The sequence below is a fragment of the Cheilinus undulatus genome, linkage group 23 (genome assembly GCF_018320785.1).
Source record: "Cheilinus undulatus linkage group 23, ASM1832078v1, whole genome shotgun sequence".
NCBI lineage: Eukaryota > Metazoa > Chordata > Actinopteri > Labriformes > Labridae > Cheilinus > Cheilinus undulatus.
In genome coordinates, this window is record NC_054887.1 from 31,105,844 (window position 1) to 31,131,305 (window position 25,462).

The following is a 25,462-nucleotide window of genomic DNA, read 5'->3' on the forward strand; positions in this document are numbered from 1 at the left end:
CATTAAGTTTAATATTAAAATGTCAAGTTTTAAAGCAGAAAAAAACATGTTCACAGGCCAGCAGAAAACTCTAACTTGATATTTTAGCTCCTTTCTTTAATGGTTCACAGAGTGCCAGGGGTTATTTTTGTGCAATCCCAGTTCCAAAAAAGTTGGGACACCATGTAAAATGAACAAAAACAGAATGCAAAGATTTTCAGATCTCATAAGCCCATATTTTATTCACAATAGAACATAAAGAAAATATCAGATGTTGAAACTCAGACATTTAACCGTTTATGAAAAAATATGTTCTCATTTTCAATTTGATGGCAGTATCAAATCTCAAAAAAACAGGTTAATTATGTTCTTTTAACCTTGCTCTAAACTCTTTTAGCGGCCAGGATTATTTGGCTCAGCTCAATAATACAAACCAATTATTTGGTACCACATTGCTTTTCAATCAGAATGCTAGCTAGCTTAGCTGACAGGAAGTCAAGTTAATGGGGCAGTTAGGTTAGTCCAAAGTTCGGTTGAGACAGCGATGTCAACATGAAAGCCACTGCGGATTGGTTTCAAGAGCTGTTTAAGTCCGCCTATTGTAAGCAGACAGCTGACATCACACAGGCTTTGTCCAGTTTTTTTTTGTAGTCTATGGTTAAACTCCACCAGCCACTGCTGGGCCAGGCATTTAATACTAAAGTGAGAGCCCACTCAGGGCTTACCCTGTAAGAAAAATATGATAAAAGCGGTGGTATTTCACATGTGAAGAAAATGCCGCTAAATCTCTTCTTCTGTGCTCTCAAACAGAGCTGCTACTCGGCAGCTGAGATGGCATCTGGTTGCCCATGTTGGTTTGTTTATAGAAAAGAATGAGGGTAAGTGTTTCGATGCACATTGGACGATGCTGGTGTGTTTTGAGTTTCAGACGTAGCATCAAATTAGTTGTCCATGCTGCAAAAAAAATGTGTTTTCTTCCCTGTGAATCCCAGTTTCCCCTTGGAAAAAATACGAAAAGTGGCCCTTTTAATTTAAAAGCACAGACATGGACATTGAAAAGCTTTAAGCTGAAGAGTTTCCCTTTGATGTTGACACCAGTCAGAGCATAATGCATGTCAAGCCCCCACAGATGAACTACCTTTGGTATCTCTGTGTTGTCAGTGAGGGGTGCTAACACCTGGAACTCCATACCACCCTCTATAAGAGAATGCACCACTTTCACCACCTTCAAATCTCATCTCAAAAACTGGCTTATAACAAACCAAACTTGTTCTCACAGCTAAGTTGTCTGTCTGTGGCGTACAGATACATATACGCATGTATACATGTACTGCATTCGTTGATTTTGTTTATGTGAATGGAAATTCTCTTTATTGATTTTCTGTATTTTTCCAATAACTCATATAGTGGCATTACGCCCTTTAACTGAAACACTTTAACTTTAGCACTTTGTATTGTTGATTGATTGACTGATTGATTGTATTGTATTCATGTATTTTAAGCCTTTTGAATTAATGTTTCTTTAATCTTGTGACCTGCCGAGGGATGACAGATGCAAATTAGCATTTTTGCTCACTCTGGCGCATTTACAATATGTATTCCTTACATTTGTACATTAATGTGCACTTTCCCTTTTAAATAAATAAATAAACTAAAATTAAACTAAACAAGCGTGGATGCAGATTAGTAATGCATGACTTTCTCAACTTACAAGCTCTGCAGAGTTAGAAAAGTGAAAGAAAATCAAGGAAATTTTCCGTACATTCTACATGCCTTGTCATCTCACTCTTTCATTGTTCTTTGCCCATCTCAATGTAAGAAAACAAGGAAAATAGGAACGGTGCAACAGCAGAAAAATGTCCTCATTTGTTTATGACAAAATGAGGGAGAAAAGCTGTTAAAGAGACAGCACTAGCCTCTTAGATTGTGGCTAATACTTATCACTGCACCAGTAAGTTGAGCTATCAAGCCAGTATGAACTTACAATCACAAGTGCCAATATTTGATGCATAAATGTCCAAAATACATCGTTATTGCAAAATTTATTTTGTTTCAGTGAAACAAAAACAGGCTTGCTGATTAGTAAAGAGACCAAGATGGGTGAAGCTAAATGGTCCATCCCAGCACAGCTTGGATGGATTTAGTGCACCATTAGTTAAACATATATTTGCATAATTTCTACTCATAGTAGATGTTAAGCAGGACTCCTAATTAAAAGAACTAATAATACTTGCATTTTTATTTATGCTCAGAATAGCATAGTTTCAGGATTGCATATGTCAGGATTGATTGCGCTCTAATTGATATGTTTTGGTGAAATATAACCTGCTGTGTTTAGTTAATGAGTGATCAAGGTAATACACTCTCTAGCTGCTCCAAACGGAGATATTTGTGTGCAGAGAATCAGAGGATGTCAATGACAGTGACGTATAAGAGGATTATCTCATACGCCGTGTAACAGTCAGAGAACAACCGGCTGAAATAAAAACACAAATCTGGATCCAGTCATGAGGGCAGCGGGGCGAGCAAGCATCACTCAACCTGCAGGGAGAGAGACTGGCTGTGAAAATAGGTCTGGTTGAAGTCTAGGAGGAAATATCCCTCCCTCTCAGAGGATTTATTCTCTCGGTAAATGTTTGCTAATGATGTCATGGTCTCAGTCTCTGGTTTCAAGCCTTCAAAACAGCAGGATGTTCATTTAGTAAATTATGGTCCTATTTGGAGTCAAAGACAGCAGGAAGGACGGGAGGAGTTAGGGCAAGGATACTTGTTGAAAATCAATTTTTGATCCATTTCTGATTCACAGCACACTCCCTGTTTCTTCTAAGGGGTGATTATTTCAGCTTTTATTCCACTCTTCTGAGCACTAAGGAGCTGTAAATTATTATCTGACACTTAAAAGCTTAACAAAAGTGGTTCAAGATTTTGTATTTTTAGCATAGAGGTGTTATTAATCAGCTGATTATGAAAATGCACTGAGGAAAACCCAAGACAAAAATAAGGGTAATTTGTGCTTGATTGCGAAATACTTAAATGTGAATAAAACATGGGCTCAAGCAAGAATAGTATTTATAAGAAACATGTCAGAGGGATAGATCTAAAGCCTTCACTGTTGACGATGCAGCAGGTGTTATGGTGTAACTAGTGACCGTGTTAACTGGTGACTTTCAGCTGGAAGTGTCTAGTTACAACATTGCATACAAAAAAAGATTTTCATCACGTTTAAGACATGCTTAGGAGATATGAACTTAGTGAAAAAGTAAACAAAGGGGCTCTTTAAGCTTTCAATGTCTGCTAGATGCATTTGACAGTCACCAGTTAGCACGGTCACTTGTTAAACTGTAACACAGCTACATCCCAATATTTTGTTGGCTGATGAAGCACCTTTTGCAGCTATTACAACCTCAAGTCATTCTGAATATCCCCAGTCTCCACTGATGATAAACACCCCCACAGCATGATGCTGCCACCACTGTAGGGATGGTTATGGGAATACGGTTGTCCCTCTGGAACTTTGTCCCATCTCCAGGATCTCTAAAGCTCAGTCAGAGTGACCATCATGGCTTGGTTTTTGCTCTGATATCAGTGTTAGCTTTGAGGCCTTCTATAGAGAGGTGTGCACCTTTACAAATCATGCCCAATCAGTGTAATTCACCACAGGTGAACTCCAATCAAGGTGTAGACACATCTCAGCTAAGATCCAGAGAAATGGGAGGAACATGAGCTAAGTTAAAAGCTTTAGCAAAGAGTCTGAATACTTATGTTAATGGGATATTTCAGTTTTTATTTTCAATAATTTGCAAAACATTCGAAAATTCTGCTCTCACTTTGTCATGATGGGGTGCAATTATCCCAGTCTCCCCTACTAGATTATTAGTTTTACTTGAGTAAAGTCTAAGAACTTCCTCCTCCTCTTCCAAAGCAGATAATTGCATACAAAGTGAGGAATAAGGAAAGCAAAAAGGATGAATGGAGTCAGAACAGGATAAATAGAGGGAGGGGAGAGAGGAAGATGATGGGGAGGAGGGGGGAGGATAAATGAAGCCTGAGGGAGACGAAACAGATTTAGAGTCAGAAAGCAGCCGGTGTTGAAACTCAACAGTTCCTCAGCAGCAGCAGACAGCGCCTCCTCCTCTTCTTCCATCACCATCCATCCTCTCTCTCCTCCTCCTCCTCCTCCTCCGGTGTTCCTCTCCATGCCGGCGGAGGGCTCGGTCTCCGCGTGGCTGCCATGGCGAAGATCCGGGTGTCGTACGAGTACTCCGAAGCCGAGGACAAGAGCATCCGGCTGGGTTTGTTCCTGATCGCCTGCGGGATCCTCAGCCTCTTCATACTCGGCTTCTGCTGGCTCAGCCCGACCCTGCAGAGTCTGCAGAGCAAGCCCGCCAACTGCACGGTGAGCCCGGCCGCGACAGCCGAGGAGCGCCCGGTGTCTGCCGGAGCTCCGGAGGTGTCGTCGGTACTTCGTGTCAGCTGCTGTAGTTTGCAAAGTTTGGTAGTTTGTTGGTTTCACAAGACAGTCAGATAAGATACGTACTTTATGTTCTTAGTTAGAGTTGGAAACACAATCAAAATACCGGACTTTTATCGATGTTTTGGGCGGTTTATCAACGTTAATACTCCTTTAACTTATCACTGATGTACATCGTGTTCCAAACACTAATAGAATTGTTCTGCAACTACTTTAACAAGATATTGTCATATTATTCAAATTTTCGCTGGTAATTACGAGTTTTTAAAATACTTTTGCAGTTCCGAGTTCACTTAGCTGCTATGCTTCTGTGTGATGACGTCATGTATCGAGGCCGTACGTTATAAAGCGATGACGATACAATACGATATTTAATCGTAAATTAAGGTACATTATCATTCAGTAACTTGGATTATTTTATGTTTTTGTACCGTACTACAGTAAGACTTTAATCAATTTTTTTAACTGTAGGAAAATGTACTATGGACTCAAATTTGCCAGAATAGTACTAAGTATTAAGATAGTTTTCATTACAATAAGGGTTAAGTTACAGTACACTGTATAGTTTACTTTGTTAGCCTTGTAGGTAAAGCAGTTGTCTTTGATTCTGTTGTATAGTATGTTTATACAGGAGCTTACTTCTAGCACGTATAACAAAATAGGCCTAAATTGAATTATGTTGTACTTTGTTGTCATGCTACTTGATGTGATAATTTACTAATCATTGTACTTTTTTAGACTGGTAAAATAATACCTTTTCTTGCATGTAGTTTATTATTGTTTTATGTTGCCCACTATTTCCAACTGTTTCAGGATAAATTACGCTGCAATAGAATTGGTAGAATTTTGGTACTTTGCTGAAAAAATACAAGAGCTGCTCCTCTCTGGAGGATGAAAATGCTTTATTCCTAGAGCCAGTGATACTTTGCATGAAATATGGGTGTGGTTTCTAGTACCTTCTCTCAGACTAGGACTTAATCCTTATTATAAGATATGAGAATAAAGATATGTAAACATCCAAAAACATAATTCCTCAACCTTCTTCTGGAGAGGACAAACTTTTCTCTCTTTAGTTTGTGGGTTTACTGACATTTTATTTCACAAACTAGTCCCTCTTTGAATGAGTGAACTTTATTAATACTCACAAGTCTCATGTTGGTCAAGTCTTCAGTTTGGTAAATCTAAAATACAGTATTAAGAATTTACAAAAAAACATCCCATCTCTGATGCATTCACACAGTGAATAGCATGTGTAACACACCCTTGTAAAGGCACTTTTTCAACTTTATCTAGTTATTAGAACTATAAACAGCAACAGATACTGGGCATTTCAGACAATATAACATTCAGCTTTTAAGAACATATTGCTGGATGTTTGATCTACAAAGATGATGCAGTACATCGCTACAAAAAGACTGCAATTGGTGCTTTAACACTTTAGTAAGCCATTGGGAGAAATGTGTTTTTCTCATTAATGTTAAAGCTGACAATACCAAAACTGCACAGTTTAACAGGTATAAGACCAAATCCAGCAACCAGTGAGGTTATTATAAAATCTGAGTATCCTGTAAAGAGATTGGTATTGCACAAAACAGGCCATGAAGTGACAGGAGAATTCAGGAAGATAACTTTTGGTGGGTTTTTTCTTCCAGTGTTGCAATTGCAATTTTATATGCAATTATTTCTTAAGTTCCACGTCACATTTATTATCAACAAATCATCTTGTATTATAACTAACAATATTAGAATATAGTTTAAAAAAATATGAAATTGCAGTTATTTTGACTTGGATTGCAAGTGCAGTATTAATTGTTGCATTAAAAGGAATGATCTTTTTTTTATGTCATTCTCATTTTGATTAAGAAAAACATGACAGAATGTAAGAAGGATTTTTGCAAACTATTCTAAAAACTTTAATGTCTGCATGATTTTTAGAACATATCTCTGCTGCAAAGAATAGTATAAAACTGGTATTTTTGAGCCATTTAAAGAAATGGGGTACCTTTTGTGAGTTGAAAATTGCAGTAGGGCATTCTGTGATAAAATCTAAATTTTGATTAAATGCTCAGCCTTAGAAATGTCATTTATCAGCATCACATTCTTTGTGTCTATTTTATCCTCGTTATGTCAGTTGGATAATTTTAACTATTTTAGTACTCAGACTTTTACTTTAGCATGCTTTCAATAAAATGTATTATTGTAAAGTTAAATTTATTTTTTTTTAAAAAGTATGATTAAAAGCAGTAATATTTGCATTGCTAACCTAGAATCATAGGTGTCCTGTCTCTCCTGACTTTGGGCATCAGTTCTTAATAGCCATTATGTATACTGTTGTGTTTAGCATTCTTGCAGATGTTGTAAAATTATTTACCTTTACAGCACAACATTTTAAATGCATTTCCCCCTAATCGTATGGTCTTATATTTCATAGTTGTCAATAAGAATTTCAAGCATATTTTACTGTTATCTCATTGATAATTTACTGAAAGACTGAGTTATGCTAAAGTGTAATCTGGGCTTTTTTTGCTGTTATCAAAAACATTCTAACTGTTTTAAATGCTAGTATGACTACTGGTATTTGTACTCTTTGAGTACAGTTGATTTAGCCCATTGGAAATGCAGCGTAAATATTTGAGTGAGTCAAAGAGAAAGCTGAGGTTGATTCAGCTGTACAAACGTAATGCAGGAACATTAGAATATGTTCCATTTGTCATATCAGTTTGCAATAATATTAAGTTGATGTGTGCTTGATCCTAATGTTTTCATATGTTTTACTAAAAAAGCTCTTTAAAAAGCTGAACATGCACATGTGCAAATAGATATCATGCTTTGTCTTATATACTCTACAAAATTTAACAGCAGAGCATGCTTTTATTGGAAATTCTGTCCCTTTAGTGCTCAAAAATACACTACTAAAATAGGAGTAACATAAAGGGGTGTTAGATATAAGAAAATCACAAAAATGCAAGGGCAAACATGAAATGTATAAGGCTTGAATTGAAAGAAATAATGCCTTATAGAATTGCAGTTACGTAGGTCAAATAAGATAGCAACATAGTCAGTTATGGCGATACAGTGAGAGGCATTCGGTTCTTAATTTCTGCCAACCAAGCATGTTAAGATTACATTTATTTACACAGTGTACATTACATTGTGAAAGCAGTAATTATTAACAGTGATATTCTGTGCTGATCTCCTGCAGCCTCGTGTACAGACCGAGGTGATAAAAGAGATGATCACTGACACAGATCAGAGACTGGCAGACGCTGAAGGTGATCACACTGTTTGATCTGACAGGATCGCTCACTCTCAGCCATCAATCACCAGTCAAACTGTCAGAGACACCGGGCGTCACGGTTTATTTTATATCATCTGAGGAGTCATCACTTTATTTTCCTGCTGATTTATAGAATCGATCCGACCCTGGGGAGGGAAACTTTACTCTGATACACGCAGGAAGATTTTGATGAATATCAGACGGACTGTCAGGAAAGTTTGGTGGTCTCGAGAAGATGGAGTTCAATTACTGTGGTGAACTTCAGCCTCTTTGTGCAGCCAGTTGTTATTTCAGCTTGGCCAGTGGACCTGAAGGCTTTAAAAGATGACACTTTACAATAGCTTTAGAGTCTGTTTGAGTTGGTTATTTTATATCAAAATGGATCTACAGTTTTACTTGGCGGAGAAGGCTCAGCTCTAAAGATGCTCCCTGGGTTAGTCAAGGAGCAAAGTTTGACTTTACAGGGGGTGCGTGGCTAGAAACCCCCGTATAGATAGATACATTTATGAAAATGTGTATTAAACTAGTTCAAAAGCAATTAATCTCTAGTAGCATGAATCTGAATTTGACAAGCTTTATGCTATAAAGGAGGAGGCTGGGGTGGAGGAAGTTAAACTTTGCAGCAGCAGCATGGTGCATCAGCTCTGATGCAAGCATGGAGTAGTGAGAAGGATGTCATGTTAGAGCTGGAAGGCAATTATCGGGAATGGGCGTCTGGCTACCATGTCCTGCATGAACTAACGCTAGGCTTAAATTTTATTAAGTTACTTTTGATGTGTCCATTAAAACAGCTAAATATGAGACAATGATGACTCTGCCTCTTAGCCTTAATAGTTTTATCAGACAGCACTGAGTGGGCTAACTAGCTTCTTTTTAGCTGAAGGCCGGTGTGTGAACTAGTGCCATAAAGTGGCCTGCTGTCACAGTTACACAGTGCATAAAGCAGGCAATTTTGGCACTCTGTGGTAATGGTATAGATTCTCTCTGCTGAAAGTGATTCTACCGTTAGATCAACTTTAAAAATATTCTTTTAGGGCAGAAACATTTCCTACTGTTGCTTTAAGATGGCACAGTCTGATTCCATCCATCAGCCCATATTTGATGACATTTCTTTTGATATTAATTTCCATTCAAAGAGACGCCCTTGTCTTTCTACTCTAAGGATACTCCAGAACTGTATTAACCTCTCATTAATGTAAAAGAGCAGCCTCTCAGGGTGCCGTGAGTGTGCCAAATCAGGATGTCATGTTGAGATTCTTAATTTGCAAATTTAGCCCACAGAACATTTCTATGAGCGTCTGAATTGATGAACACGTCCATGATTTTATTTAGCGATTCATTAGGTCTGATGTTCTGTTTCCCCAAGTGGAAAAACAACCAATCCAATCAGATCTGTCTGGTGTGCAAGCCTGACAAAAACAGCAGCAGAGAATCGACAACGGTGGATTAGGCTGCTATTGACTTACAGTTTAATTAAAGCTCTTAAAGTGACCCATGTCCTTGATTAAACAGTTTAGAGAAATCTCTACAGCCTCTCCTAAAGCTTTAAAGCTTGTTTCCCTTCATAATCAAATATTTTGATCTCAAATTAAGCTCCAGAAACAATTCCCACCTCCCAAATGTTAAGTGCATTACCACCTCTCTTTATTTCCTCATTACAAAATATTTCTACTTATGCTATTCATTTTTACACTTATGCATGTTTCCAACAAGTCCAGTTTGAATTTTTTTTATATTTACACAATTGAAATATTTTAAATCCTCCTGCATTTCTAAAGGGTTGTTGAGTCAATGCAATATAAGGGATTAATTAACTCTGCATTAACAATGTGTCTTTATGGCAACCAGCTCAGAACTCAAATGTCTCCTTCTTGTGCAAACAATATCTCTGTGACTCTTTTACCGTGGCTTGGTATCCTTACATGCTGAGTGCAGTGAAGTCATTGGTGATGAGAATGATTGAGGATGAATTAGCCACAAGCCAGGAGGCTATGGTGTCTGTTTAACTGCTTTATTGTTTAAATATGCTTTTATTAGACACTATTTATTTATCAAATAAATCTTAGGGTGCCAGTAAGATTGAAATGAAAATTCAATTTAAGATGACAAGATAACAGTATGTTAACTCTTTTTGTTGTTGCTTTAATGTATCATTCACAAACAAGCCAATTTCAAGAGTTGGCTCCTTTTATGAGACAGCTACTGTTTGAGAGACAGTTACCTTTTTTCCATTTCTGTTCATAATGAAATGTATCGTTAATGAACAGGACAGTTTTAAGAGCTGGCTCCTTTTGTGGGTGACAGGAGCCAGCTACCGTTTGAGAGAAGGTCACCTTTGTTCCATTTTGTTGCTGCTGTAATGTGTTGTATACAAACAAACCAATTTCAAGGGCTGGCTTCTTCTGCGAGCGACAGGACCCAGCTCCCGTTTAAGAGACGGTTACCTTTTTCCCCATTCTTCTTTTTGTAATGTATCATTTATGACAAGACAGTTTCAAGAGCTGGCTCCCTTTGTGAATGACAGGACCCGGCTCCTGTTCAAGAGGATTTTAGCCTTTTCATTGTCACTGTAATTTATCATTCATGAACAAGACAGTTTCAAGAGCTGGCTCCCTTTGTGAATGACAGGACCCGGCTCGTGCAGTACCACTGCCAGATGGCGGTTGTAATGGGTCTGAAAGCTGTATATCTACCATGAAATTACAAAAAGGATAGCAGTACTGTCACATTAAATTAATATTGTCAATGGGCAAGGCAAGCTTATTAGCGTTGCACTTTAAGTAACAAGATGATTCAAAGGGCTTCACACGAGACATTGTCAAGGTAAAAATATCAGTAATTGTGTTTAAATAATTATAGCCAAAATAGCCCATTACTGGCAATTACCATAACGTGTTAGCATGAAGCTAACAAACACAGTTGTACACTCTGTTCATCTGTTAGAATATTCTGATTTTCCTTGAATAACTGTGTGACTTTGGAGGACTTTTCCTTAAAAAGCGCCTTGAAACACTAATACAAAGGTGTTTTCCTGATTACTGGAAAGTTTGAGTGTGACATCTCTTGTAAATGCAGTGGTGCAGTTACCACCAACTCTCTGATTGTAATCCTTTCCACGCAAATTGCTGTTAGTGCTGGTATTTGTGAATTCAGTTCTTTTGCAAAGATGCTCATTTGTCTATAGGGGGGCAGTTTTTCCCCCAAATACTGTATTATGGGTCAGCCTCTTTGTGTGCTGGTGTGTGCACAGAAGGTGTGCGTAAAACCCCTTGTGAGTGTATTTTGCTAGTGTCCATGTGACTCATTTGCATGATTTTAGCAGGTGCAAAAGCCATCTGGCTTTTTTGCAAATTTGGCATGCACCTGTTACGCAGTATCGCGCTGACTGCAGCGGAGTCGACAGACTTTCTTATGTATGTATGGATAATGGTGCATGTGCTTTGTCTCATCCCAAACATGCCAGATTTATTCTGGTTTTATACAAAAGAATGTTTTCTCTTTTCAACACAAAATGTTCTTGGTCATACTTAATATTTCTGGTTCAAGTGTTGTTTTGTTGTATAATTGCCCTCTTCTCATTACCTAATGTTGCAGAAAAAAATCACAACCTTTAGTGCTGACAGAAAGTTAAAGCCTCAGGCCTTCTTTACTTTAAACATTTATTTGCATCTTCCTGTTTGTCAATACAAAGCAGGTTTGTCCACATGCAGAACACTTGATTCCTCCACTCTGCATTGCTTTCCTTCTTCCTGTGGATTATTAAAACTGTTTGCACAGCCGTTTGGATCTATCGGGACTTTTCATGACATGAATTACAGACCACCGTGCAGCCTGCTCTCCTGGCTCGCTCTTTACCACCGATGATGAATTCCAACCAGCCTGATTTATTCGGCTGTTAGCTTATTGCATCGTCCTGAAATGATGCTGGTGCATTACAGAGAGTGGACGCCTTTTGTTTTTTTTTGTGACTTTAAATCATCTAAACTCATGAGGCGGTATGAGAGTCCACTCAGTCATTCACTAATCCACAGCTTAATATCACATCGATCAAAATATTAGGACGTTACTGGAGCTGTGTGACATCAGAGAGATGGAGAAATGTCTCACTTTGATCAAATCTGCATTGACTGATTGTTTATTACTGTGTAGGTATTTATGTTTATGCCTGCAGCTGATTTTTCAGACCGTTAATGAGCAGAAAGGTGAAATGCATCCATTTTTATTACATTTTAAACTTCTAATGACTCCGTTTACAGCTAGAATATTTTTTTTTCATTCTGAATACTTCATTTTTCATTTATTTATTTTAAACAGCCTAAGATTTCATGCCACTAGTATCTCTACTATTCTGGAACTTTTCTCCTACTTTTTTCTACTTTTTTTTCTGGAACTACCACCAGACGGCTGCTGTAGTTCATCTGAAAGCTGTTTGCCAACTGCCTTCAATAACAAAAGAAGAAAAAAGCGGTGATGTCCAGGGACACAACTGAGGAAATAGGACACTAATCATACTTAGGTTCTTCTCTTTATTTTACCATGTGATTTAAACCATCCGGTCTTCAATCTAAAGGACCAGAGCTTTATAAACCTCCAGATCTTCAGTCATATTTTAACCAAAAACTGCCATGGTGGAAAAGGACAGTCTGAATGCACAAATACATCAATGGTATGCAGGAGTTTAAATGCAAATAAATTACTGTATATTGGGCGCCTAAGACTTCTATTTTTGTTTTTGGGCTATCAGAACAGTTTTTGATATTGTTTGATTTCCACTAGAATCACATTAAAGTTTAAAATCTGGTATTGTGACGCCCCGCATGAACAGAAGCTGTCCAGTTTCTGGCTTGAATTCGACAGTAGAGGCCCGTGTCCAGGATTCCCCCGCTCCTTGCCAGTTCCACCCACTTAAACAAATGTTGCCAGCTTATTTATGCAATTAAGACCATGTTCTCTCTCTCTCTGTCTCTGTTCAAAATGTGACTGAAGATCATTATTTTTCTGTATTTTTTGATGCCACAGATCATTGAAATAATAGGGCTTTGATTATTTTGATACACATGGGATTAAAAGGATATGTCGGTACTTCTGCAATTGGGTTATATGAGGTACTTGGTGACAGAAGTGCCATTATCCTCCAGGCATTTCAACATGGATTGGTCAAGTTTTCCGTGTAATTAATCGGGTTTCGGGTAAAAATCAGCCAAAAACCAATGCTGACTCAATTACACCCTGTATCGAGCATTTTTGTTACATTTCATTTTCATCAAGAAAGCCTCTGGCACTATTTTGTAATGCGAGCTTTGGCTATGTGTTCCTCTGCCTCTGCGTATCTGATCAGCTGTTTGAGTCTGCAGCTTCATCAGAGAAAAAAAGACATGAAGGTAGTTATTTCAGCTCAGTATCAACCATTAGAGGAAAAAAGGCACAGCCTTAAACTTGCCTGGATAACAAATTTCCATTCAGCTCCTCTGGTCGGGAACAGCTTCTCCAATTCATCCTCAGAAAGTTCAGGAATGTTGTTGAAAGCACCAGCGTTCAGTAAGGCAGAGAACTCTCAATGGTGAGTGATGCAGGCTATAGGCGTCTGTGAGCAGCTATCCTCCATCAGAAGTATCCTAAAGAAAGGATCTATCCTGATAACCAGTTTCTCTTTCTTTCCACTGGGTCTCCATCTGACAAAGCATTCGTCTGTGTACTCGGCTCATAAAAGTATCTTCTCATTTCCACAGTTAACAGCACATCATCGCCACTCGAGTCAAAATTGCACATTTTAGTGCTGTTTTACCATCGCCAAGAACAATCTAACTTCAAAAATACCAAAATGTCCCTTTAAGGAGTCTAGAGAGTTTTGACAACCTCAGTATATAATAATATGGCCAATGGTTCACCAATATTATGCTAATCAATTCCTGTTAATGAAATAAGTTTTCTTCAGAGGGTGGCAGGGCTCAAACTTAGAAATAGGGTAAGGAGTTCAGACATCCAGAGGGATATAGTAGTAGAGCTGCTGCTCCTTCGCATCAAAAGCAGTTGAAGTGGTTCCGGATCAAGTTGCCTCCTGGTCACCTCCTTGTGGAGGTTTTTTAGGGCACATCCGACTGGGAGGAGGCCTCTGGGAAGATCCATAATGCTCTGGAGGAATTACATATCCTGACTGGTGCCTCGGGATCCCCCAGCAGGAGTTAGAAAATGTCGCTGGGGAATGGGACATCTTGGTGGACTTGTGTAGCCTGTTACCCCCTCAACCTGGCTCTGGATAAGCGGAAGAATATGGATGGATGGCAATATCAATTTCATGTTGGCATCAGGCTAATAAACTGAGATGTACATTACTGTGCAGAACTTTTAGGCATATCTGGGACAAAAATTGAGGCTGCAGTAAGGCTCAGACGTGGAATATGCAGGAAGGAGGACTGACAATCCTGTTGTGCTCTGGATGTCCTTGCATCTTACCAGGGGCATGGGAAAATAATCTGCTGAAAAAATAACAAAGACCACACCTTTAGGGTGGAGTAAGGGGTGGATGTGGTGAGTAAGCATGGCCGGAGGTACAGTCCAGGTGGGTGGTAGGGTTGCCACGAGTCCCTGGTTGTGCTGTGGATGTCCCAAGGGCCTGGAAACCACCAGGAGTCTCTGGGTGTATTATGGGGTGAAAAGGGATGCCATTGAGCTTGACCTTGACATGCCAACATGTGATGAGCTTGGCCTTGACATGTACATCGCAGACCATGATTATCTAATCTTTAAAATTTTGCTAAAACCCCAACATAGTTAGACCCACTAGGCAAAGCATTAAAATAGTTGTTTATCTTGTATCTTGTAAAGTTTAAAAGTTGTATTTTCTCCCTGCAGGTTGTGTCAGTGTTGCGTCCAGAGGAGATGTTCGAGTGCGTGTTTACCTGCGGTACGGACTGTAAGGGGACGTCTCTTTATCCCTGCCTGCAGATCTTCGTGAACAACTCAGAGTCCAACTCTGTCGCTCTGCTGCACTTTGACGAACAACAGCTGGTTCTCAACCCCAAGGTAGGAGATTCTGTTACAGGCAAATATCAGGCTTTTGATATTTATGATTATAGATCAGGGAGGGTGTGACTCGAGAAATAAACATATTGACCACACTTTCAAGGCTATTATTGGACAATCACTTGTAACAGTCCTCAAGGCCAGTTCAGACGAGGTGCATGTCTGTTTCACAGTTGCATGGTGGTTGCGGCATCAGCTCGAGCTTGCGCCTTGACGGCAAGCTGGACCTTTTGCTGACAAGCGACTATAATGACGTCACTCACTATATTTAACAGCAGAAGTACTGGTGTTGACTTTAGGCTACTATGTGACTTTAAAATGAAGTAAGTCACCTCCAGCAATCACTCACACAGAAACTTGTAAAAAGTGGATTGAATGAGGCGTTTCTTCAAATACATTGGCAGCTACCCTAAAGTAGGGCTGTAGTCGACCAAAGCAAAACTTGGTCAACCAAAATCGCACCCAGGCACCAATTAATTCATTGGTCATTCAAAAAGAAAAATAAAGAAATACATTTTTAAAAAATTAAAAATAAAATTTAAAAAAAGGTTAACCGACCAGAGTGATCTTGGTCGAACAAAAGCTTTTCAATCAAACAATCAATCAATGGAATGGAAGCTGTCAGCCCTATCCTAAAGCATACATGTACATAGCTAAACTTGTAAACACCTCCTTGTTTAGTTTAAGTTAAAATGACAAAATATGCTTAACAGAATACATTCTGTTTTTAACATCTCATTTAATCTTGTTTTAAACCGTGATACTGATGTTAGCTAGCGTTAACACTAGTCTATTCAATGTTCTGCTGAAAGTAAGACATCACAATGGAAAATGTTGTTTAACAGTTAGCTCTGCAGGCATGTAATACTGAAATTCTGTGTTTTCTAAACTTTCCATGTACCAAATGTGCACTACACAGCTTATCACAGGAAATGTATGGACCATAGTATTTATTCTGCACTAGCACCCGGTGAGTATCATTCCCCTATCATTGCCATCCAGACAGGGTCAGGTTCAGCAGAATGTGGAAACATTAGGTTAAGCAGAGAAACTTTCAGAGTAAAAGCTCTCTGTACAAATGAGGCAGGTTTTTCCATATGAATGCTGCCTTTTAATTTGAAAATTAGAAACTAGTAGTGTAATCATACTGTGTTTATCTTCTCCGTGGCTTGCTCTACCAATTTGGACATGCATATCTAGCTAGAGAAGGTTAATATGGCTCTCTGCACTAAAAATAGGTTAACCTTCCATTCAGGCAGAGAGTCTGAAAGCCCTGACTTGTTAACATGCACGTTGAAATGACAATGGAGCTGTCACACAGCTGTCATGCAACCACCATGCACCTGGTTAAAAACTGGCCTTCCTACAGGGCACAGCGCCCCGATTGTTGTGGGGTGGGCCAAATTGGGCCGTTTATAGTCCAAAAATTGCAGGCAAACTCCTCCTCACTTTCTAAGTTGTTCCAAAACATTGGCATCATTACAATTCTGAAGTTAGGAAATCACAATGGGCTACAGTCAGGGTTGCAAGATGAAAAACATAGCAGGATTGCATATTCCCTTAAAACACTAGTTTTAATTTATATGTATGTATAACTTTTATCTTAGTGTTTTACTCTTTAATGTTGCAACTGTAAGACTCATGCATACTATTTTATCAACACAATGGCTGTAAAAGAGGTCCCAGAAATCTTGCATGGTCATGCCTTTTTTTTTTTTTTTTTTTTGCAAAAGCAATTCAAATGTCCCCTCTTACTCCTCAAATCCTGATAAATTTCTTGAAGAAGCTTCCTTTAGGACAAAATCAAACCCAAAGAAATCAATCAATGCAATAATTACAACATATTATAATTAAATCAACCGGGGAAAAATGAAACGTTAAGATAAGAAAACAGACAATGGCGGTTCATCAGTAAGAGTTAATGGATTTCCTGCGTAAAAATAGACGGAAGTAGCAGAAAGAAATCTTATTCTTGTAGATTAATGAGTGAATTAATTCTGCTGGTACATAGGGCTGACAAATGTTTTGACTTGTTAAATTGATTTTTAAGGATGGGTTCAGGAAAAGGAATAAAACCATGAGAATCAGAGTTAATATGAGCCAGAGCAGATATCAGATGTCAGTGCAGCATCAGTCCGTGGATTAAATGTTATTTTTTATTGAATGAACGTCAGCAGATCGTTTTTCTTTTTTTGTATCTCAGCTGCTCTTGAAGTCGTGAGCTGAACAGAAATAGACTGAATGAGACACAACAAGCCTCTAAATGTGTGAATGAAGGACACAAGGCCCCATTAACAAACAGCTGACAGTAAACACATCACAGCTGATGCCATGAGAGCGTTTCTGTGTTTGTTAGTGTCAGCTGCTGAAAAATCTCGACTATGTACTCTGCTTCTGACTGGTTCTGGGATTTTTGTATTTTTATAGGCACTGATCATCTTTGAGTGAGACTGCCTGATAGCCATCATATTTAGGATTTAGTGGTTGGTCAGTCTATGTTGACCTCTTCCTAGTTGATTCTGGGGTGAGGCAGGGGTGCGTCTTAGCCCCTATGCTCTTCAGCACCTGTATGGACTGGATAATGGAGCGGGTAACAGGGGCAGAGAACTGTGGACTGTCATTTGGCCATGTCCCTATCACTGATCTGGACTTGCAGGGACTTGTAGATGTCCTTGTGGGGGCTCTTATCTTGCTGAGTGAGGAGGCTGAAGTGTTGGTAATGCGTGTCTCCTAGAACAAAACAAAAATCCAGGAGAATAAAAGTCATGCTGATGCTGGTCAGGAGACATGCCAAGACATGTTCTCTGCCAGGTGCCAGGTGTAGTTGAGATTTGCCCTGACTACTGCTGAAGGCTTTGGACGTTGTTAGCTGACATGCTTTTCACTGTTGCATGGAGGTCTGGGACAGTACCTGTGGAGTGGCAGACGGGGGGGCTGTTCCTATTTTTAAAAAAAGGGGGACTAGAGGGTGTGCTTGAATTATTGGGGTCTCGCACTTCTCAGCGTCCCAGGTCATTTTTACTCCTTTTACTTTTTACTGACACGTGAATGAAGAAGGGGGATTCCCCATGAATGATGGTGTTTTTATCATGGAAGCAGAGCATGACCGGTGTGATTTGCATGAAGCGAATTCGTCCTCTTTTGTCTTACTAGTCTGTTCTTTCCCATTCCTATTCCCAGTGACATGTAGTATTGATATGAAGGCAAACTGTCATCATAGTGAGAGCATCTGTTTCTTAGCCTGCCATCTTTGTTTTTTTAGGCTAAGTCCTTAGCCTCCTCTCAGGATCATGTGAATAAGCAGCTTGATCCCAGAGCAGACAGTCCTGACATGCTCTTTGATATCCAGGGGTGCAGGTGTGAAAAAGGTGAAAGAGTCAGTGTCCGTCCACATGTGTTTGGGGGACTTCGTCCTCCTCTCATCTTCCCTGTCTTCGGTGCACGTCTGGGTCGTCACTACAGCAACCGAGTAAATATAGAGGGGAGAGATGGCGCGTCATCCATGCCCCTCAGTTGCCATGGCGACTGCATTGGAGATGATGTGTAGAGACAGAAGGAGAGAGAGAGAAGTCACGCTTCATTCAGAAATCCTTTAGTATCCAAACAGAGGAAGAGGGAGAGGTTAAATACGAGGACCGTCTCAGTCATCAGCTCACTGGCCTTTTATATACAGCTAATTAGAGAGACAAGCATCACACTGACAGATTTCAAAGCTCCGCCCACTTCATGGTCATGATTTTTAAGAATGAAAACATCATGAACATATTGGCAAAAGGTCAAAACCTCATTTCTGTCGCTTCAGGTGTCACCTTAATGCACTGATGCACCAAAAATAGAACAAAAATAAAAACATAAAAAGTTTCCTCTTAGTTTCCATAAAAACAGATAAAACATGACCGAGTGTCGACTTTGGAGACCAAACGAGCTGTAAAAATGATGAAATGCTCTCAGAGGGAGCAACATAATAAAAGCATTTTAATCTTAGAGCCCAGGTTCACTGAGTTCAACTATGAGAAAGTGTAGAAGCTCAAGTTTTCAAGCATTTATCTACTTTCATTTATGGATGTTGTTTCTACTAAACCCCTATCAAGTCAGTAAGACCTCTCTCTAGGTACATCACATGCTAACATAGCTAGCTTGTATTAGCCTAGTGTTACACCAGCCAGTTTTTAAAGCTTGTTCAATATTTTCTCCAGTCCAGCCTCTTGCTCGATCAATCTCCCCTTTTGTCCTAAGAGCTTTATCCATCATCATCCTTTGACAATGAGCTTTTATCATCAGACAGACGGTACAGAGTTCCTAAATGCAAAATGAACCTAGAAACTCTGGCTGCAGCCCATTAATCTCTGACGAACACTCTCACAGACCATTCATCTGAGACACTGTATATCTCAGAACAGAAATACATGCCAAAACTTTAGAAATCAAATCAGATTTAACTTTCGTTTAGGGTTAAGGTAAAGGTAAGGCCACCAAAGTAATAAGCTGAAGACCTGATCTGCAAAACTTGACCACAAAACATTTATTGAAGCCAAATAAACAGTCTCCTTACAGGAAAAAGCTTGTCTTCCATCAAAAAACTCCCAACACAGCAAGTGTAGCTTATGCAGCTCAATTAGCTGTGTAAGCTACATAACTCACAAAGCAGCTTCATATCTACATATCTAAATTAGCTCTAGCTACATTTGTTAAGGCTCACATTGCTAAAGCTAACTTAGTTATGGATAACTTTAACATCGCTAATGTAGCTATGTAGCTAATATAGCTAAAATTGAGCTCACAAAGCAGTTATGTAAGCCAGACAGATACCTTATCTATGTATCTAAAGAAGCTTTATCTATGTATCTAAATAAACTTTAAGCTTTGCTAACGTGAGCTACATAGCTAATGTAGCTCACGTAAGCAAAAGCGGAGTTCATGTAGTTATGTCAGATAGGTACCTCCTAATATTATATATTAAAATAAGCTTTAGCTATGTTTGCTAAAGCTCATGTTGCTAAAGCTATCTTAGCTATGGATAACAGAGCTACATAGCTAATGTAAGCTATGTAACTAAAGCTGAGCTCACAAAGTGGCTTCATATCTACATATCCTAAGTGATTTAGCTACATTTGTTAAAGCTCACATTGGTAAAGCTAACTTAGCTAAAGATAATGTAGCTACATAGCTAAAGTAGCTATGCAGCTAACATAGCAAAAGGTGAGCTCACACATAAGCTTTAGCTATGTTCGCTAAAGCTCATATTGCTAAAGTTAACCTTGCTATGGATAATGGAGCTACATAGCTATGTAGCTATGTAAGTAAAGTTGAACTCACAAAGCAGTTATGTAAGTTAAATAGCTGCCTAAGCTACATATCTTAATATGCTTTAGCTAAATGTGCTAAAGCTAACTTAGCTATAGGTTAGGGAGCTACATAGCTAATGTAAGCTATGTAACTTAAGCTGAGCTAACAAACCAGTTATGTAAGCTAGATAGACACCTTATCTACATATCTAAATATGCTTAAGCTTTGTATGCTAAAGCTAACTTAGCTATAGGTTACAAAGCTACATAGCTAATGTAGCTACATAGCTTACAAAGCTAAAGCTGAGCTTGCTAAGCAGTTATTTAATTAAAATACATAGCTACCTTATCTACGTAGCAACATTGGCTCATGCAGTAACATTGTTTACATAGCAAGCATAGTTGCTATATTAGCTTTAGCTAACAAACCTAAAGTGAGCCACCATTCATGTAACTACTTCTAAAAGGGTTCTCTACATAATCTGATCCCAGACTAGACCTCTGACCTATTCTCTATTTTATTTCAGAAGTATTTATTAGTCTGTAATATTTGTAATGTGGTTACTTCATGAATGCAACTCCCAGGCTTTGTTTATGAATGAAAATGTTTCTAAAAAAAATTCTGATGCACATTTTTGGAGGCTGTGTGGTTGTGCAATAGCATCATGGTACTCTGATGTCTCCTATCTATAATTCTTTGTCTTTCCTCTTACTTATGTGGTGCTTTTATGCAGGTCTATGCACTATGGGTAATGTAGAATATACGATCTTGTGGTTTTCTGGTTTTCATTTGTGAATCATGTTTATTTCTGTTGTTTTCATGGGTGTTTTGTAAAGACAGGTAAATTGAGTAGCCTTGTAGTCCAGGACTGGTGGATCCTGACCTAACCCATCCTAAATAATCCTAACCCATCTTAGCCTAGCCTAGCCTATTAGTCTGTTAGCTTCATCCGTTTTATCAAACATTACTGTGACATTCTCACTGGCTTCTGTTTAGCTGAAGGCTGGTGTGTGAACTAGTACCATAAAGATCTGCATCCTGCTGCCAAAGTTTTATAGTGCTGAAAGCAGGCGACTAGATCCCTCTGTGGAAATAAGATAAATAAAGTTAATAAAGTTATTGTGCTGTTAGATTTAAAACTACTGATCTTAGGTGGAACAGTTACATGCCATTGCTTTAACAAGTGGTCTGTTTTTACACTTTTAAGTAGAAGATCTGGGTTCTTTTAACATCACTTTTAAACCTGGCATTGATTAAAAGTATTCATGACTTATACTAAAGGATTAACTGACTCTATACAAGTAATTAAACCTTATTTAAGGTTAAATCTCTGTGACCTTTAGCTTCAGCACATCCAGAGAAACCCACTCACAGTTATTGAAGTTGTGTATAAATCGTTGGTGTGTGCTCGGCTGCAGACAGATGAAGTTAATTGGCGTTGTGTCTATAGGGGGCGATTAGTTAATGGGGTGCCTGTGGACCAGATGACTGACATGACATTAACACACACACATACAGATACACACACTATGGGTTTGTGTACTCACGGTAAAGGATATGTCTCATTTTCAACAGCCAGGATCTTATTCTGTAGTCTGGACAGTGAAAGTACAGAAGGGCTGGTTGGTTTCAGTGGAAGTGTGATTCATAAAAATCTTATGAGCAAGGGGTGAATGTAAAAATCTAGAATCTCACAAATTTAACCAGCTCAACCTTGCATCAGAGGAGAAGTTTGAGCAAAGTTTGAAGAAAATCCCTCCAAAGATTTTTGAGAAATTGCATTCATAAGCAAGGAATGAACACCATGCCCAATTAACCAGACTTAGCAGAGTGACATTTCTGTAAAATCTGAAGAAAATCCCCCAAGCTGGGGAGCAGGTGGCCTAGTGGTTAAAGGCACCCTCCATGTACGCGGGCGGCCCGGGTTCAGATCCGGCCTGAGGCCCTTTACCACATGTCTCATCCCCACTTTTGCCCTTGTTTCTGACTCTATCCACTGTCCTCTTCTATCTAATAAAGGCACAAAAAGCCTGAAAATAAATCTTAAAAAAAAAAAAAATCCCCCCAAGCTTTCTAGAGTTTTCCTGTACATAAGCAAGGGATGAACTGGCCTCCAAATTATGATGATTTCACCTAAGAGTCGGAGTGGTTTTTTGAGCAACCTTTCAGAAATGTCAAATTTATAAGCAGAGTGAGCAATCCACCGTTTTCCAGCAGAAGACCATGGCCTCAGACTTGCTTTTTCTCATATCAGCCCCATCACAATCAGCCACAAACCAGCCCAGAGCCTGCTAAAGGTCCCCAGCCATGGGAGCCAACAGAACCACATCATCTGCAACCAGCAGAGATTAAATCCGAGGTGCTGGAACCAGCTTCAGGGACCTTTGTCCAACAACTTCCAAATTCTAAACAGTTTATCCTTGAGTCAAAGCGGACACGTGCACATTTCAACAAAATACCTTCAAAGTCTTTCTGAAATATGTTTGTAGAAGACAAGACCCGTTGACCCTTACAATTGCTACCTAAATATGATAATACTTGAGTCAGAGTGAACAATTGTGCCAATCCCCTCAACCTTTGAGCTCTTTTCCCGGATTTGACTAGTTTTTCTTTAAGTCATAGTGGACATTTACACAGGAAAAAAGACTCAAAGTGTTCTAGAGATAATGTGTTCACAATTAAGGGTTGAACATAACTTTTGATGTACGATCTCCAAGATGTAATTAGTTCCTTCTTCAGTCAGAGTGGACATTTGTGCAAATCAAGAGAATATTCCTTTAAGCAGTTTTGAGATTTTGCAAGAGACAACCATGAGCCCCTCTAGCTTTGATTTTGATATCCAAAATATAATAATCTAATGTTATTTGTCAGAGTGGACCAGTGTTAATTTTGTCAACTAAAACTCTGACTAAAAATGTTCATCGACAGCCTTTTTTTCCATGACAAAAACTGGACTAAGACTAACAAAAATAGATCTGTGAGGACTAAAACTGACAAAAAAGGAAGTTTAGTTTTCATCAAGATGACTAAAACTAGACTAAAATGTTATTTAGTTTTCGTTGGACATCTAAAATCCATGATTTTTCTCCACTAGGGGTGGGGGAAAACAATCCATACAGCATAGTATTGCGATATTTTGTCTGTTGATATATCATATCGTGTTGTCCACCAAGTATCAATTTTTTAAAATCAATTGCTAATATGAACTGAAGTCTATGATAATGGAAAAATAAGATAAATTGTTTGGACAATTGTTTGTCCAGTGAGGTCAGCAGAGGTGACAGTCATAGAGCAGGAGAAAGGTAGTACCACAAACATAGCAGCACCCGGGGAAGGACGTTAGGAATGCAAGCAGGGCACGAATTAGATAGACATGACACATAAGGTTTGCAAGAAGTGCTACATGAAAATACAATACTGTGGCAATACAACAAACATGAGGGCATGGCTAATGCTAAATCAGCTGAACAGTTAAAAAATGGCATAGATTGCAATATATCGCAATATATGGTATCGCAATACTCAATGCAAAAGCTGTAGAAAGCAGGGACCCCAGGTTTGGCACAGTGCAGAGAACACAGTACCATGATTTGGTACCAGATTTAGACAAGAATATAAATGCTTGGCCTAAAAGTAAAGACTAAAACGTGAGGCCTTTTTATGGACTAAAACTAATATAAAATGTTTTTGTGTTTTCGTCAACTAAAACTAGACTTAAACTAAAAAAACATAAATGACTAAAAATGTAACTAAAACTAAAATTCATTTCATTTAAAGACTAAAACTAAGACTAAAATTAAAAATAGTTGCCAAAATTAACACCGGAATAGACTTAGTGCAAAGTTTAAAGAATGTCCCATAAATGAAGCCTAGCATGAGTTCATGCAGGACACGGTAGTTATACGCCCAGCTTGGATCCTAATTACCACCTCCCAGCTCACTAATCATTGATTGCATAAATGCTGATGCACCACACTGCTGCTGCAAAGTTTAACCTCCTCCACCCCAGCCTCCTCTTTTATAGCATAAAGCCTGTTGCAGCCTCATATTTAGAGTCATGCTTCTATGGTTTAATTGCTTTTGAACTAATTGTACTAATTCAGTATGCATTGTCATAAGTGTATCTATCCATATGGGGGTTTCTAGCCATGCACTTCCTGAAGAGTCAATGCATGCTGCATGACTAACTGAGCAGAGCCAGAGTCACATTCAAAGGATATCCCTACAGACCTTCTTTAGGTATCAAGTTCATGAGAAGGGAGTGGCGTGAAGCCCAATAACGTTAGCCTTTAACCTACAAATCTAAATCATATCAGTTCATTCTTGAGTCAGAGTGGACATTTGTGCAAATTTTGAAAAAAAAAAAAAACCCTCAAAGCGGTCTTAAGGTATCCCTTTTGCAAGAATGATCTGGATGGACAGACAGACAAAAAAATGAAGAAAATCGTACAAAAAGCATCAAATAATAGTTAACTTGGAAAGCACTGTAGCCAGAGATGTTTAGTCATTTAGGAGTGATTAATGAGCCGTAATATTCATAGAGCTACATGTCAGCCTGTAGCAGTAATATTAAAATCAATCATAACTCAGTAAGCCTGGCAGTCTTTAATAAAACCGGCACTAATATCCTCAAAATGTCTCTTAAATAGAGGACAGGTCTGAGCTGACGAGCTGCTTTGCCACGTTACGCTGATAACCGTTACGGGACTCACTAATACACACTCTCAGTAATACACACCTGCTCAGCTCTCTCTGGTTTATTGAGGTCAGCAGTTCATTTCATTTTGTGGGAAAAAATGAAGCAGAGAGGAGAGAAAATGGCTGGGGAAAAAAAATAAATGGACATCCAGAGTCTGCTGTTTGTGTGGTCTCTAAACAGCAGATCAGTTTTTGTATCAGATAGCAGCTCAGACCTGCTGCTTTAATTAACATTTGACAAACACATCAAACCAAAGGTGTGTGTTCCTTCTGTGTTTATTCGTGTGTCTGCTGTGGGAATGAAGCGCTGTGTTTGTTGTGTTCAAACAAACATGACTGTCTGATTGGAGCAGCTCTGTTCTGTTTGTTTCATCTCAATCTTTGAAGGTGACATTTAAACTCGGACATGAGGCAAACAAGCACGACAACACCTAATGTTCTGTCAAATACACTCGTATTTTGGTAGGTCTGTCCATTATTGTTGGTCACACTGGGTTAGTAACATTCAATGCTCATATGTTACTTCAAAAACATTTTGGTACATGACACTTTAAGTAACATTATCTTACATAGAATAACCTCATATTTTCCAGTGTCTAGTCATCTGATAAAAAATGTTGCATTACAATGACAAAGTTCATGAAGTCGAGTTGTAAGTTGCATTACATTTAATTACCTAACATAATATAGAGCCCATTCTGTTACATTCCATTGCGTTCAGCAAGTTT

General features: G+C 38.8%; 1 protein-coding gene across 1 annotated transcript in view; it reads left to right on the forward strand.

Moving 5' to 3' along the window:
* Positions 1-4,079: 4,079 nt before the first annotated feature.
* Positions 4,080-25,462, forward strand: part of LOC121505819 (calcium-activated potassium channel subunit beta-4-like) — a 38,000-nt gene continuing 16,617 nt past the window's right edge. Inside the window, exons 1-2 of the mRNA XM_041781371.1 lie at positions 4,080-4,375; positions 14,580-14,750. Coding sequence (XP_041637305.1) covers positions 4,211-4,375; positions 14,580-14,750 — 336 coding nt within the window. The 5' untranslated portion in view covers positions 4,080-4,210. The remainder of the gene's footprint in view (positions 4,376-14,579; positions 14,751-25,462) is intronic.